Source organism: Simochromis diagramma, unplaced genomic scaffold (assembly GCF_900408965.1).
Source record: "Simochromis diagramma unplaced genomic scaffold, fSimDia1.1 OVJJ01000746.1, whole genome shotgun sequence".
Taxonomy (NCBI): domain Eukaryota; kingdom Metazoa; phylum Chordata; class Actinopteri; order Cichliformes; family Cichlidae; genus Simochromis; species Simochromis diagramma.
In genome coordinates, this window is record NW_024386757.1 from 2,067,768 (window position 1) to 2,082,010 (window position 14,243).

General features: G+C 38.4%; 1 protein-coding gene across 2 annotated transcripts in view; it reads right to left on the reverse strand.

Moving 5' to 3' along the window:
- Positions 1-440: 440 nt before the first annotated feature.
- epha7 (eph receptor A7) overlaps positions 441-14,243 on the reverse strand; it is an 85,369-nt gene continuing 71,566 nt past the window's right edge. For both annotated transcript variants that reach the window (XM_040027596.1, XM_040027587.1), the window contains exons 10-17: positions 12,374-12,499; positions 11,728-11,913; positions 11,387-11,448; positions 10,952-11,161; positions 9,932-10,081; positions 5,524-5,717; positions 4,732-4,887; positions 441-4,224 (exon numbers count right to left, since the gene is read on the reverse strand). In XM_040027596.1, the coding sequence (XP_039883530.1) occupies positions 4,110-4,224; positions 4,732-4,887; positions 5,524-5,717; positions 9,932-10,081; positions 10,952-11,161; positions 11,387-11,448; positions 11,728-11,913; positions 12,374-12,499 (1,199 nt within the window). In that variant the 3' untranslated portion in view covers positions 441-4,109. The remainder of the gene's footprint in view (positions 4,225-4,731; positions 4,888-5,523; positions 5,718-9,931; positions 10,082-10,951; positions 11,162-11,386; positions 11,449-11,727; positions 11,914-12,373; positions 12,500-14,243) is intronic.

Genomic DNA, 14,243 nt, shown 5'->3' on the forward strand with positions numbered 1-14,243 from the left:
TAATGTTGATCAAACCTCAATGAAATCTTGAGTGGTCTGTAAAACCACAGAGGAGATTGAAATAGTTTTCTTTCATTTTGTTATACTCTCTCTGTGTATACCCATGACAGGAGATATCCCTAATATTGTCATTTCAGGCTAACAGCTGTGGCTTTGGAGGAGAAGTTTGTGACTGGAAGTTTGAAGGAAGAACTAAAAAACACTGTGTCTTAGCCAGAGTACAAAGAGAAGAGCTGCACAAAGCCACTTTAAGATGAGATCCTTGTTCTTTAAGTAAAACAAGACTACAAATGCCTGGTGTTTCCATCAAATAAAGACTCAACAGAGAACAATGGTGTTGAATACCTGTGTCCACAACTAAAAATGGCAAAAAAACATAACACAGGATAGGATAAACGGCGTATAAAGAAAAAAAAAAAACACTGCAAAGGACACTTGAAAATTATATAGATTGTATTATATTTCCAAAAATATATGTACAGTCTATTACAAAGGTTACAAAGCAAAAAGAATTGTCTATGTAACAAGAAACTGTCTAATTAAATGATCTTACAGTTCTGCTTTTGGGGAAAATACTTTTGACCAGTGAATATTCTCAGTACTCTGATCACAGAAAAATAAATAATGAATCAACATTTATATTACTGTACAATAAACTAGAAGGCAAAATCAAAACAGTCAAAGGAAAGATGGGAATCCTATTAGCTGTCTTTGGTCCTAAATGAACAAAATATGTACAACTGAAATCTTGTGGGTGACAATAGTTCATCTGTGAAATAGAAAAATATAGTGCATTTTCAATGTATCCAGAGCTCTCTACTGAGTAATATGTGTAAAAAACCAAAGAAAATCAATATAAATAAAATGTACAAGTTTTACAATTAGACCATATACAAAGATGTCCTCAAATCCCAGCTCTTTCTCAAACAATTGACAGTGCTGCACTCTTTGGAAGCATCCACCACCTTGCCAAAGTGGAGAAACAAATTTCCAACTGCTGAACCACAAGATTTAAAAAATATGTTTGTATTCTATCTGCTACTCCTAAATTTCAGCCAGCACTCTATACCCTGCAGGTTCCTTTTTTTTTTTTTTTTTTTTTGCCTTTTTTCATTTAAACTTTTTTTTTTCTCCATGAAACAGAGTCACAACTAAACTTTTTTTCTCCTTTTTTTCCAGAGTTGAGCAACCTGAAGTTCAGCATGATTCAAGTTGAAACATTGTATTGATTGCATCCTGGCCTTAATCTCAGTTTGGCTCAAACTGCTGTCTTCCCAGAACAGAAAGAAAAGAGGGACAGAGGCATCCTACAGTAGGTGTGAGGAGCCTTCTCCAGGGGATCTGCTTTGAAAATCAGAGCAGGGTGTAGGGAGTTGATGGTGAGAGACAGAGCGCTGCCTGTGAACTGGGGAGTTTTGTGCTGACTGAATGACTTTATGCCAGTATTCAATTCAAAGGCCCAATTGCTGAGGTCTGCTGTATGGATAAAGGGAGGTTGTGTATGACATAATGGGCTGGTCAGGGCTAATTTTGGGCGTCTCATCCCAAGGTGAATCCCACTGTGAAAATGGATTTAAACAGTGCATCCACACTAAGCCAGATGACGTTGTTCATTTTAGGACTAAACTGCATGTTTTTCAAACTGAGAAGGAATTTTTCATCCACACAAGCATGGTTTGAATATGTCAAACTAACAGGTGGCAATACAGCAAACAGTTGAGAAAGTACAGAAAAAATGTGACTTTGAAATGACTTAATTGATTACAGAAGCTGAAGTTCTAAACCCTGTGTGTTGTCCATTGTCAAGACTATATCTTAGCCTTTTTTGGTGAGGCTCAGCATTCAATAATGTCTGTGGAGGCCTTTTTTGTTGTCTTTTCTAGATTTTTGAACCAATTTCAGTCACAGGCTTAGGGTGGACAAAAGGTAAAAAAAGAACCCTTTTTTACTGCTCGTGGCCCAATGTGGACATTTCAAAGATGACAGAGAAAAAATGAAGAAAGCTTCAGTTGGTTTTACTGGCTGTTAGCGAGCTCAAGGTTGATTCCTGATTTGGTTGTACTTTTTTCTATGGTGAGAAAATAAGTAAAGCTTTGAAAACACAGAGTTATGTTTAAGGTCACAGCAGCAGTGAGAGAAGAACACCACTTCCCTTTATGTGACAGCTGAATACCTACATTTTCGTATCAAAGGACAGTGCAGTAAAACAAATTCAACATTGAAACTTTTCCTTTTTTTGGGAGTCTTTTTTGTTTGTTTGTTTGTTTTTGAAGTGGAGACAGATGGCACCAAATAGGTTGATTGGCTTTTAGCACATCCTCTGCACAGCCCCCTCTTCTCTGTTCTCCATAGAAAGCCGTATGGAAGAAAAGAAGAGGAATCTTAAGAAACACTTTAATGCATGTTCTGTCACATCTGCTCCTGTGAGTGATGAGCTGCAAAGACGCATGAATAAACAAGGAGGCTGCATGGCTGCCTGCAGAGCCGGGACGGAGGGATTTAACAACACAGTCCGTGTCTCAGAGGAGCTCCATGGTTTGGTCTGGCATTTTCATACCTAGACCCTGAAGGGGCTTGTTGATTTTTTTTTTTGTCAGAAAATGATGTCAGCATGGCTAATTGGCACCATTTAAGTGTTTTATCTCTGCAGTCACTCAATGCAACATTTTCATGCCACGTTAGAGTCTCATCACATGTTTAACATATCATAGCGGCAAAATACAACATGATTATTTCATTTGATGAGTTGGCATGGTATTTTTTCCAAACCATTTCAGGTCAAAGAGGTACATTTGTTTCCTTTTGCAGCAGTGACTGAATCTTTCCAAAGGTTTTGTCTCAGAATAGCACATGCTTTCTATGTCATCTAGCACCTTAAAAAGTCCCAGTCGAGGACAATTTCTACCTGGTAATTATTGCTCTTTTTAGTCCAACTCTTTCTCACTGACTGTGTCACTTGTGGCATAAAGCAGAGGCTGTGCACACAAGTTCAAGATAAAAAGACATCATGCTAAAAACAAACACACAAAAAAAGGAAGTAGTACACCACTGAAATGAGCCACAGAAAGCAATGCCATTGAAGTGCCTAAAATAGTGGCAATACTTAAACACATTTTAAGGCAGTTTACGTCTCGTCAATTCTTGAACGCACTCGCAGCTAAACAATTCTTCAAAACAACCACTATGTAAAACATTTTAGGCAAAATGATGGCAAAGCACAGCTGCAACTCCAATACAATCTTTCAAATGTGCTGACACATTCTACTCAACAATCAAGTGAAACTCTGTATCCCATAGTGAACACTAAGGGAAGAATAGATGAAGGATATTGCTACTCTGATAGAAAAAAATTCTGGTGATTTAAAGAAGTAACAGTTTGCTTCCTGCATCTCCATCTGTGCTGCACTCATCAGAAAATTGTTTGCTAAAAAATGCTGAAAATTTGAAACCAGGTCAAGAACCCACTCCAACAGGCTGCAAAACAAGCGTGTGAGGATAATATTTTCACTTCAACAGCACATGAAGGAAAACAAAAGTCATTGCAAACAGTCCAGTACAAAAAGTACTTTGAAATCTGCACCTAAAAAGTTCTGTCTCTGTTTGGATAAAAGAGTTACCCTGTTGTCACATCCAAAGAGGAGAGGAAAAAGAACTTTTATATGTGCCAAAACGTGTCATCGTGGCAGACACAAAGAAAAATGAAAAAAAAAAACCCCAACTAAAACCGCTTCAAGGTGTTGTAGTTCGTATAAAGGAAATCCTTAGACAACGTGTGCACATAAAGAGAAATATAAGCGGCAAACTCCTTTCCAATGCGCTGTTTGATATGTGGTTTAGTTTGTACGCGCTTCTACAAAAAGAAGGGAAAAATACATTTGTCTCATCCAGGTAGTTTCTTTTTTGTTGCCGTTTTTTGCCCTTTTCCTCTCTTTAGTGCCCTTTAAAGAGGCGGACCACAATCATTCACTGAGAAACAAAGGAATGATTTCACTCCAGGCACAGCCAGAAGAGTCAGACATCATACGTCTGTTTGCTTTGACAATTATTCCATTTATGTCCCAAGTCAAGTTTTGTTCTCGCCCTCTCCGAAGGCAGCCCGTCAGAGATCGTCACACCTGGACACCTGTGCCGTGGAGGTGCAGCATCTGGGCTCTCATAGTCTGTATGCTGCTCATGATCTTTTTCTGATGGCCCACCAGAGTGATCCCCAAGCTCATCACATCCCTGGAAGACAGGACAACATTATGAGTCAGTGCACCATCACAGCCTCAGCTTTTCCATTATTGTGAGTATACAGCTAAACACAGCAGGCTTGTTTATGAATCTTAATAATGAATTTTCACAAGGTGAGATAGCAAAACCCATAATCTAAAGTAGTCTTTTTTCCCCTTTGGGAAGTTTGGAGCTCTTTTTATGGAAATGTACTTGGTAATGAGTTTATCAAGATCACAGGTAAACAATATGGAAACAAATAAATAGGCTTATTCCCAAGACAATGTGGTTCAGAAAAAGAACTGGTTTTTCTTGGTGAAATAAAAGCTAGTATTAGCCACTTTATTGTGGGTTACAGAAACTCAAAACACATTCTAGCAACAATTCTACTTCTGAATACAGCTGAAGCTTTTACTCAAGGACAAGTAATAAAGTGTAGAGGAGAGCACAGTTTAAGCATAGTTGGTTTTAATGTTCCCTACTAATGCTTAAACCCCTTCGGGTTTCCTATCTACTCACTCGATTGACATCCTGGCCACAGATTCCAAGGAACTGTAGCCAGCTGCTGTGAAGTTGTCTCTGTATCGCTCCATCTTGATGGCTTCCAGCCACTCTCCCACTGAGCGGAAAGAAGTGAAGTCTGGTGTGCTCTGATCTAACAGGGGACTAATTGGTCTGTGGGATGAGCACAGAAAAATGGTTAAGTCTTATGCAAAAAGGAAACGTTAGGCTGAAAACACAATCAAACAAGAGATGAGACAGAGCGGTGACCAAAGGCATCCAGCAGTGCGGTAAATTATAAGCAGGGGAAAAACTTGCTGATTGGAGGCTTTGGTCGATAAGAATATCACAAATAGATGTTGCATTCCATGCTCTGCTTCTGAAAAATGTTTTTGTCAATATCCTTTCGATCTGAATACATTCCCAGGAACATACCCCGTACAGTCTCTGTACAGAAAATGCTTTTTAACCAGTTATAACCTCTGAGCCTCATCTCACAGTGGAAAGCATGTTCTGACTGCGAGAAGAATTCATTTGACAAACGTCAGAGTGAGCTCCGGAGTTCCCACTGCACTCCAAAGTACTAGAAACTCATTATAGAGATTGATTTAAAAGCCCTGCTATTGACCATAAAGGCATGAAAGCTGCTTTGGGCTATCGATCCCCCTGGATTTATCTTTCATCTTTGAACTTGAGAGGCTAAATCATCCACTGGACACTCTAGATCATCTACCAGTGTGATAAGTTGAAGTTCTATAGCTTATGAAGCCTACATTTTATAATAAATCATTAGGGGTCTTATTTCCATACCTTGTACACGTTCCCACTGGGGTTTTCAGTGTGTTAGGGTTACGTATCATCTTATCAAGGATGCCAACTATTTGATCAAATTTGGGGCGTTCGGCTCGGTCTTTCTGCCAGCAGTCCAGCATTAGCTGATGTAAACCCGGCGGACAGTCCATGGGGGCTGGAAGACGGTATCCTTCCTCTATTGCCTTAATGACCTGGAAAATTTAAAACAGACGAAGAAAGTAGCATCAGCCTTTGGTATCATCCTAAATCCAAAAAAAAACAAAAAAAATACCTCTAACCCATACCTCAAACCCTTCAGTCTCAGCCTAGCTTTTTGCCATTTAACACCAGCTTTTAGCATCAACCTAATCCCAACCTCCTGCCCTGCACTCTCACTAACAGTGTTGAGTATCATTTGAAACCCTTCAGAGTCCAGTTTTAGTTTCACATTAACTCTAAACCCTAACCCACAACCCTTTAGCATTAGTCTATAGTATAATATTACCACAAGCCAAGCTCACTAAGCTCTTGGTATATAGCAGTATTGTACCTTAATTATGTCATGGTTACCTAAAACACTTAGACCTGAGAAAAAATTGTCTATCATGTGCCAGCTTTGTTACAGTCAATGGGATCATGAGGATTTAATGCAGAACAATTTAGAGTAGCTACAAGCTATAAGCAGCATCATTCTGCTACATAACCTCTTTCTGGAATGGTTAATGATCTCAAATTCTATCTGTGGCCAAGTGTTTTCAATTTATGTGCAGAAGACTGTCACCCACCTTGAGAGCTAAGATACCGTAAACTTAAAGCAAAGATTTTTAAAGCAATGGGCATCTTGTAGATAGACTTGACCTTTACCAAAGATGCTACATAATTAGTATGTGTATTACTAGGAGATATTTGCATGTAACTTTTTGTAGGACCTGGGATATCTTGGCCTTTAAAGCATCAAGGAAGATTATATTTATTTCAGTCTGTCTCCCCCTCGACTTTATGGAAGTCTAATACTAAACTCACTAATTACCCACTGAATAAAGTTGGCCTTATCTTGGTCACATTTTTCACCAGTTTGAACTGAAATCTATGGACACAATGGCACCAATACTAAACAACTATTTAATGTATAATTCAAGCACACACACAGATTGGGTTTCGATTAGGGTGGGTGGGGGGTGCTGGATAATTTTATTCAACTCATGAGTACTATTCCTCATATGTCTAAACAAAGACCTCTTGTACAGTATATACCAATAAACTGAGAAGAACTTCTGCAACGTTTTTTGACCTAATTTACACATATCGTTTTATGCAGAGTTAATAAAAAGTCAAGGTTTTTAAAAATTGTAGGTGCAACAGGAGCATTATGCAACAAGCTCTCCTTCCTTTAATGTGTTGAGATGTTTATATCTCTGCATATATTCATCAGCTATTCTTGTCAGGACTGCTTAGACAAGAATGAGTCATGGAGGGAACCAGTGTCAAAACACTGAAACCGTTGGGAAAAATGCAAATAATGTTCTTCCTGTATCCCTAGAGGATGTTTGCTGACATCTTGACAAAGTGAAAAAAATTCTGACATTGATGTCTGTCAAGCAGCAGACGGTCAAAACACCACATATCCCACTTTCACGCCCAGCCATCTTGTTTAGCATTTCTAACATCTGATTGTTCAATCAGCAGGCCTCTGCTTTGGAACGCAGCAGAATATTAATCATATTTAGCTACGATGCTGTGGGTGCTAAAACAGGAAGCCATATAGGAATCTTAAAGCCAGAACTCACTCGCCTTTCACTATCAATCAAAATGTGTCAAGTGTCTGAGAATAAGGAACAGCTTCAAATGGTCTGGCACTGTTGGATTATCTCAGTGGGAGTTGGCAGGAAAGAAGGCAACAGCACTCAGAGAGCTGCGGGTGAGTCAGTCATTATAGCAATTTGTGACATTTGTAAAGTGAAGAGTGGGATTGAAAAAAAAAACCCAAATTTGTTCATAAAGGTAGAAAAATGTGGGTAATGTCCAGAGTCAGGAAGATGACTTGGAATTTACTTGATGGTGAGGCTGCAAGATGGGTAAAAGAATGAATCATGATTACAAGTCTCTGGTTCATGAGTCAAGTAAGTGGTATCCCTCTGCACTTTAAAAACACATGTGTTAGGAGTACCCTACAGAGCTTTGCGATCTTTAGCTCTGAGACACTGAGTTGAATTACATTAGCCTTCGTTTTAGACCGCAGTTCTTGTGGCTTCAGCGCAAAGAAATCTTTTTACTCTACTTCCTCTTTTACTTTGGGATGCTTACAAATGTGTTCATGTTCACATTTATTTGATTTTTTTTTTAAAAAAGGTACAGTGCTCATTTAGTAATTAACGAGGACACCAGTGCATCATATAAATGTGCTTTGATTTAACCTTATTGGTTAATTTTCATTCGTTTTTCCTGGTTGCTCCATAACATTTGAAACATTCAAAGGAAACTTAAGATGCAAAAGTATTTCTGCTTGGATTAAAAAACTGAAACAAATAAGTGTCAAAAATAATTACATAACATAACATAACAATTACAAACAAACATTTACTACGTTACAAAGTTCAGAAGAACAGTCAAAATCACATTATTAGAATACAAAGTGATTGATAAACAGGCACTACTTCAGGTTATGAAAGCACACTTGACTGTCCAGCAGCAGCTGTTTTACGCATTTGATGTTGCTTTTCCTTAGTTCCTTTTGTCACCGTGTTCTAGGCATACACTGGTCTACGAAGCTTGGAAAGAAAAGCGTCCGGACTTCTTTAGGTTTCTTGAAGACGTTTGATGTTTCATCCAAGAACCGTCTTCAGTTCTAAGAGCAAATGGTGGATAGTCCCCGATTTTAAGCCCTATAGGAGTGTCCGCCAAGAAGGTCACTGACCCCCCCCTCCCGTCTTCAAGAAACTTAAAGAAGTCCAGACGCTTTTCTTTCCAAGCTGCTTAGACTACGATGACCTGGATGACTGAGAACCTTCATAGACATAGGCATACACTGCTTGATGAGAAAAGGTCGTCTTAGTGGTTGTTATATTCCATTGCAGTAACTTTTTATCTAAAAATCATGGCGTCAATAGATAAATTGATCCTTAACTTGTATTCACAAGTTTTAAAACTTGTGTTGTATTGACTGCCAGAGTCACAGACACTCAATGTCTGGGGTGACAAGGTACTAAACCCCGAGTTGCTCATGACTGGAGTGTGATCAGGTAATAAATGTAGAAAGACCATGCTTACTTGAATGAGACATGTTATATAAAGCACATTGAGTGCTTAAGTCGAGTAGAAAAGTGCTATATAAGAACCAGTGTGTGTTGTGAATTTATTATTATGCCAATATTTTTCTATTCACTCACTAATAAGTCATCATCTTACTACAAAAACAACTAATTTACAGAGTTTGCAGTATAATATAACCAGGGGACTTAGGAAACCCAGACAGATGACTGAATGTATAACTTCCACCAGGTCACCAGCAAACCACTTAGTTGGTTGGTTCTATTTTAGCCCCACACTTCTCAAGTACAGAAGATATTACATTTCAGCTCAGCTCTCTTACTTGAAATTACTTGTTGACATCTACAAGGCAAACTACCCAAGTATTGCTGCAAACAGAATACAACAGTTTTCACAGTAGTTGCAATACTGCTGAGATGCATAGGCATTTATGTTTTTGCAGGAGTTCTTAAAAATTTAAGCAAAGCAAATGTCTTTGCTCTCATTGATGACTTGTTTGCAGTGTAATTGGTTCAACACTGCTAGTCACATTGGTTCCCATTACCATAAGTCATTATAAACCTTTAAAGATGTTTGAATCAAAAGCATTCTGCATGACAAGTGTTTTCCACTCCTGTTATTTATATTAATAACACTACCAAATCCATGCTCTCAGGGCTTCATTTCAATGCATGTCCCACTTCAGGCTTGTTTCTCCTTCAAATGGATTCAAGCAGCATGATTATAGCAAGACTTCTTGAACTAATTAAGCCCAAGGTTACTGTCATCGCAGAGCTGCTCTCATGAGGATCTTGTAAGAAACCTCAAAAAAGAATTGCGAACCAGAATTTCTGTCTGTGATTTTTTTCAATGTTTTAATGGGAGGACTTTATTAGTCATAATTAAGGGTGAACTTCTGGGGAAATTGTCATACTCTGACAACTCGTGTCTGGCTTCAGATAATATTTTGTGAAATAGTAGTTTTCATTCAAGAATCTGATTGGAAGTAATGCACAGTCTTCAGTGCACTGAGACCCTTAACACTGGTTTATAATTTTGGTCACTTACATTAATAAGATCTAATTGTGACTATCATTATTATTGTTATTACAAGTGTTGAAAACAGTGAATGTGTTTTCCTGTCAGTCATGTTATGAACGTACATCCAGAAGTAACTTACATCTTGGTTGGACATGTCCCAGTAAGGCCGTTCTCCATACGACATAACCTCCCACATGACAACACCGTAACTCCACACGTCACTTGCAGAGGTGAATTTACGGTACTGGATAGCTTCTGGTGCAGTCCACCGGACGGGGATTTTTCCACCCTGTTCAGTAAAACAGTATCAAAAGATTTTTATGCATTTTTCAGTTATATGCAAAAATACACATAAGACACAAAACAGCTTTAGCAGACTTTTACCGACTTTTAGTTATTAGCTATAGGATTTAATAGCTACTAAATCCTTTATCAATGTCATAAAGCTTAGTGTAAATAGTTGGCTGGTCTTGCTCTTTTGCTTCTGAGAACCTTGACGAAAGTGCATCCATTCTTCTTTTTACAATGTAAATAAATGTAATGCAAACTTAATGTTTCACCATTTTTACTGTTTTGCTGCTTACAAAACCGATATCAGCTGAAAGACTACACACTTGAAGTACTGGCTTGGTATTTTGTGGAGTTGCAATTGAATGTCCATCATATATTCGAACCACCCTAAATATTACATTACACATTTTTTTCTTTTTCTTGAGGACATTTCCAGTCCTTCCCTTCACCATAATGCTAATGAGTAAAATCCATTTTTAGTGTTGCCATTTTACAATTTTACAAATTAATCTGATTCACTTTAAGGGTCTCTTGATTATTGAAGAATTCAGGTTGTTCCCTGTTGTGAATTTGCCAGATGGCCACTAATAACAGCATTTAAAATTCCTGACATTTTAATGATTTTCATATATATAACAGTTATAATTGAACTCTAAAGCATTGTTAAATATTCGATTTTAATGACTTACACCTTTAAAGCATTCCAAAAGACCGTCCTGTTAGGAAGTTGTGGTAAAATACACAGTTTCACATACTAAAAATGGTGTAGAGTAGGCTGGTGCTCACTCTAACATTCACGAGCAGTGACTTGATTAGAGAATTCAGACAGGGCTCTTGGTGGGGAGAGCAAGTGCTTTAATTGACTCACGGTTGTTGTGTAGACAGCCTCGGGATCGTCGTCTATCACCCTCGACAGGCCGAAGTCAGACACTTTACACACGAGATTGCAGTTGACCAGGATATTCCGTGCAGCCAGATCACGATGGACATATCCCATATCGGAAAGGTATCTCATTCCCGCTGCTATACCCCGCAACATTCCCACCAGCTGGATGACTGTGAACTGGCCATCGTGTTTCTGCATGGCACAGTAAAACACAGACAGGTCAGCCATTTTCACTGACCATGATGGAAATGTAGGTCACAGCACTGCAGCAGCTTCAGCACAAGATTTATGATATTTATGCACTGCACAAATTCTGCTGCAGACTCCCCACTCTCTGAGACACTTTCCAGCAAACTGCAGGGAAAAGTTACAAAAGATGCCGCTCAGAGCCTCCTGCACATCGAAGGTTATACTTACCCTGAGGAAAGCATCTAATGAGCCGTTCTCCATGTACTCGATGACAATCATGACTGGTTTTCCTGGAGAAATAAAAAAGAAAGGGGATTATTAATTAACACCTACATTTTATTTGCTCACAAAATACTCCCTAATAAAAAGCAGTTATTTTTAACCATACATTTCATTGCATTTAATTAAAGCTCACCATCTGCTCCTTTTATTACTGCATCTAAATGAGGAAATGCGGCTAATTTCATGTGGTACGTCAGTCGAACTTTGCCAGCTAAATCTATTCTGATGATGCAGGTCTTACAGAATGTTTGAACTCCTTCATTTAGAGTTTTAAACATTATGTTTACCTCTCGTCACGACTCCCTCCAGATGAACGACATTAGGATGGTCAAATTGTCCCATAATGCTGGCTTCACACAGAAAGTCACGCCTCTGCTTCTCAGTGTATCCCACTTTGAGTGTCTTGATGGCAACTGACACATCCCGTTTTCCAGGCAGCTTCAGTCGGCCACTGCACACCTCTCCAAACTCTCCTGCGTGAGGTGAAACTTCATGAGTGAGGTGGAGAGTGGGTACAAAAAAACGAAGAAGCAGCACTTCAAGATGACAAATTTATTAGTGTATTTTGAGACAAAGCAGCTGTGCAGAGCAGGAATACAAATTGGAGTGTGACACCTTGTTATACTCAGGGGAATGCAGCCCACACCTATAATAAGACATGCTAGAGATGCATAGATACTGTCATTGACCGCCTCTGTAAAACCCATGTGGCAGCAATTTTTCAGCTGTGGGTAGCGCTGTGATTGCCTCTACCAAATGTAGCCCACACATTAATTGCAATGAACTTTTTTCCCCTCTTTGCAATTGCTCCATCAATACACGATGCATAAAGCTGTGTCCCCATTCAAGGTGTAAATATTTGGTTGTCAGTGTGATATACGAGAGCACCGACTGGCTAAACACAAAGAGCTGAGAGACATGGGATGGGCTCACCTGCTCCAATAACCCGCTCGATTTTAATGCAAGAGGCATCCAGCTCCTTGGCAAATTGATGGACAGCCCTGTTCGGGTCCTCGTAGGTTTCGGGGTCAATGTAGGTTTTGGTGCCTGGAAATTTAACTGTAGAAAGGTAAGAGGATTACTGTTAATGATTAAATATGCACACTGCGCACCAGCGGGTGCTTGACAGGCAAACGATTGGTAAGGCCAGTGAGTCAGAGGGAATTGCAGCAGTCAGCGGCTGGTGTCAAAAAAGGAAAGCTAAGATTTGAGTAACCTGTGTGTTGTGCTTTTTATGAGGTTGTCGGTTACATTTCACCTCTTTGCAGAGACTCCCTGAAAAATAATCTGTCCTACCGGCTGTATTCAACTCGGTGCTTTTCTATCCATGATATCATTCTATGGATAGCGGGGTATTTTTATGTGTGATTGAGTGGGTGCGGGGCTATCCCACTCTTAAATCTCCCATCAGTTTGCTCACAACAATAAGCTTTATAGCCAACAGTGAGCACGTTTTGTTTTGGGGGGTTTTGCATGTATTTGAATTTTTTGACCCATTTTTGAAGTTCTGCAGTTGCTTATACTAAATGATATTGGTTTTCAGGGTTCAGGAATTTATCAAAGAAATTTAAGTGTCTTTATTTTGGACTGTATAATTTGCAGACTGATAAGCAAAGGTGTTTATTTATGTATTTATTTTATTTATAAGGAACCCCATTAGCTTCCACAATAGTGGTCTTTCTGGGGCCCAAGCGATGAAGTATAATCTAATACAGCATTACACAGTAAAAAAGTAGATGAAAAAATATCCACATCATTTGGCTCTTACAGCCACAGTGAGGTTTTGTAATTGTAAAAATATATGTTACAATGTTATTGATATTAGGCACAATACACAAGAATCAAAAACAGGTCACAACACTGGCCTCTTACAATATTTACAATAATTAAAAACTGTGTAAATAGACTTTATTTTATTTTTTTTACATTAGGAATAGTAGCTTGTTCTCTAATTGCATAAGCCAGTTTATTCCACGTAAAAGATGCTCTAAATATCACAGTTTTTCAAAACGTTACTTTTGGCTTGAGGAATTACTATATTGCGCTTTTGTTAAAAATCGTATATTTCATCTGGATACTGCAGATGAGCAGAGAAAAAATGTGGTGTGTTTAACAGTGTTGCTTTCTTTATAAATAAAAGTAAGCCGTAGTGTAATTCAGCTTGTACTGGAAGCAAAAAAAGTTTATTATGCATTTGATCCAATACTGGTATAGCATGAACATCCTAACACTAATCTGGCTGCCTTACTCTGGACTAACTGAAGTCTGTTAAAGTCTGTCTTATTAGCTGCTGACACTTCTGTTTAGACCTATCACTGTCCTAATGCTGATATCCATGTTAAAACGTTTAATCTTTAATTATGATGGATCTCAATTTTGTAAATTTTTGAACGACATCTTATTGACTTTACCCATGACCAAATGGATTTAACACTGAGGTCTAGATTTAGCACTACATATCTCTATTATAGCCCTAATCCCTAAACACCCTTAAAGGCCAAAAACTGCATATTCTAACACAAGTTAAGGATTTGGGATTAGGGCCATCATTGATAATTAGAGTAACAGTAAACTTACCAAACCATATGTTAGAAATATAAAGGATGTTTTATAAACAAATGTAAATAAATTTGTTTTTGTGGTAAATTTATTAAACAATTTTTTAGAGAAGTACTTCGGTTTAGAGGTACGTCAGGTGATTAAGGAACTTGGATGATAACCCAAATCTAAACCCTTACCACCAGGACTTAAAGAATATACTTAGGTAAGTTACTGAAACTGGACCACTTGAAATAAATATCTG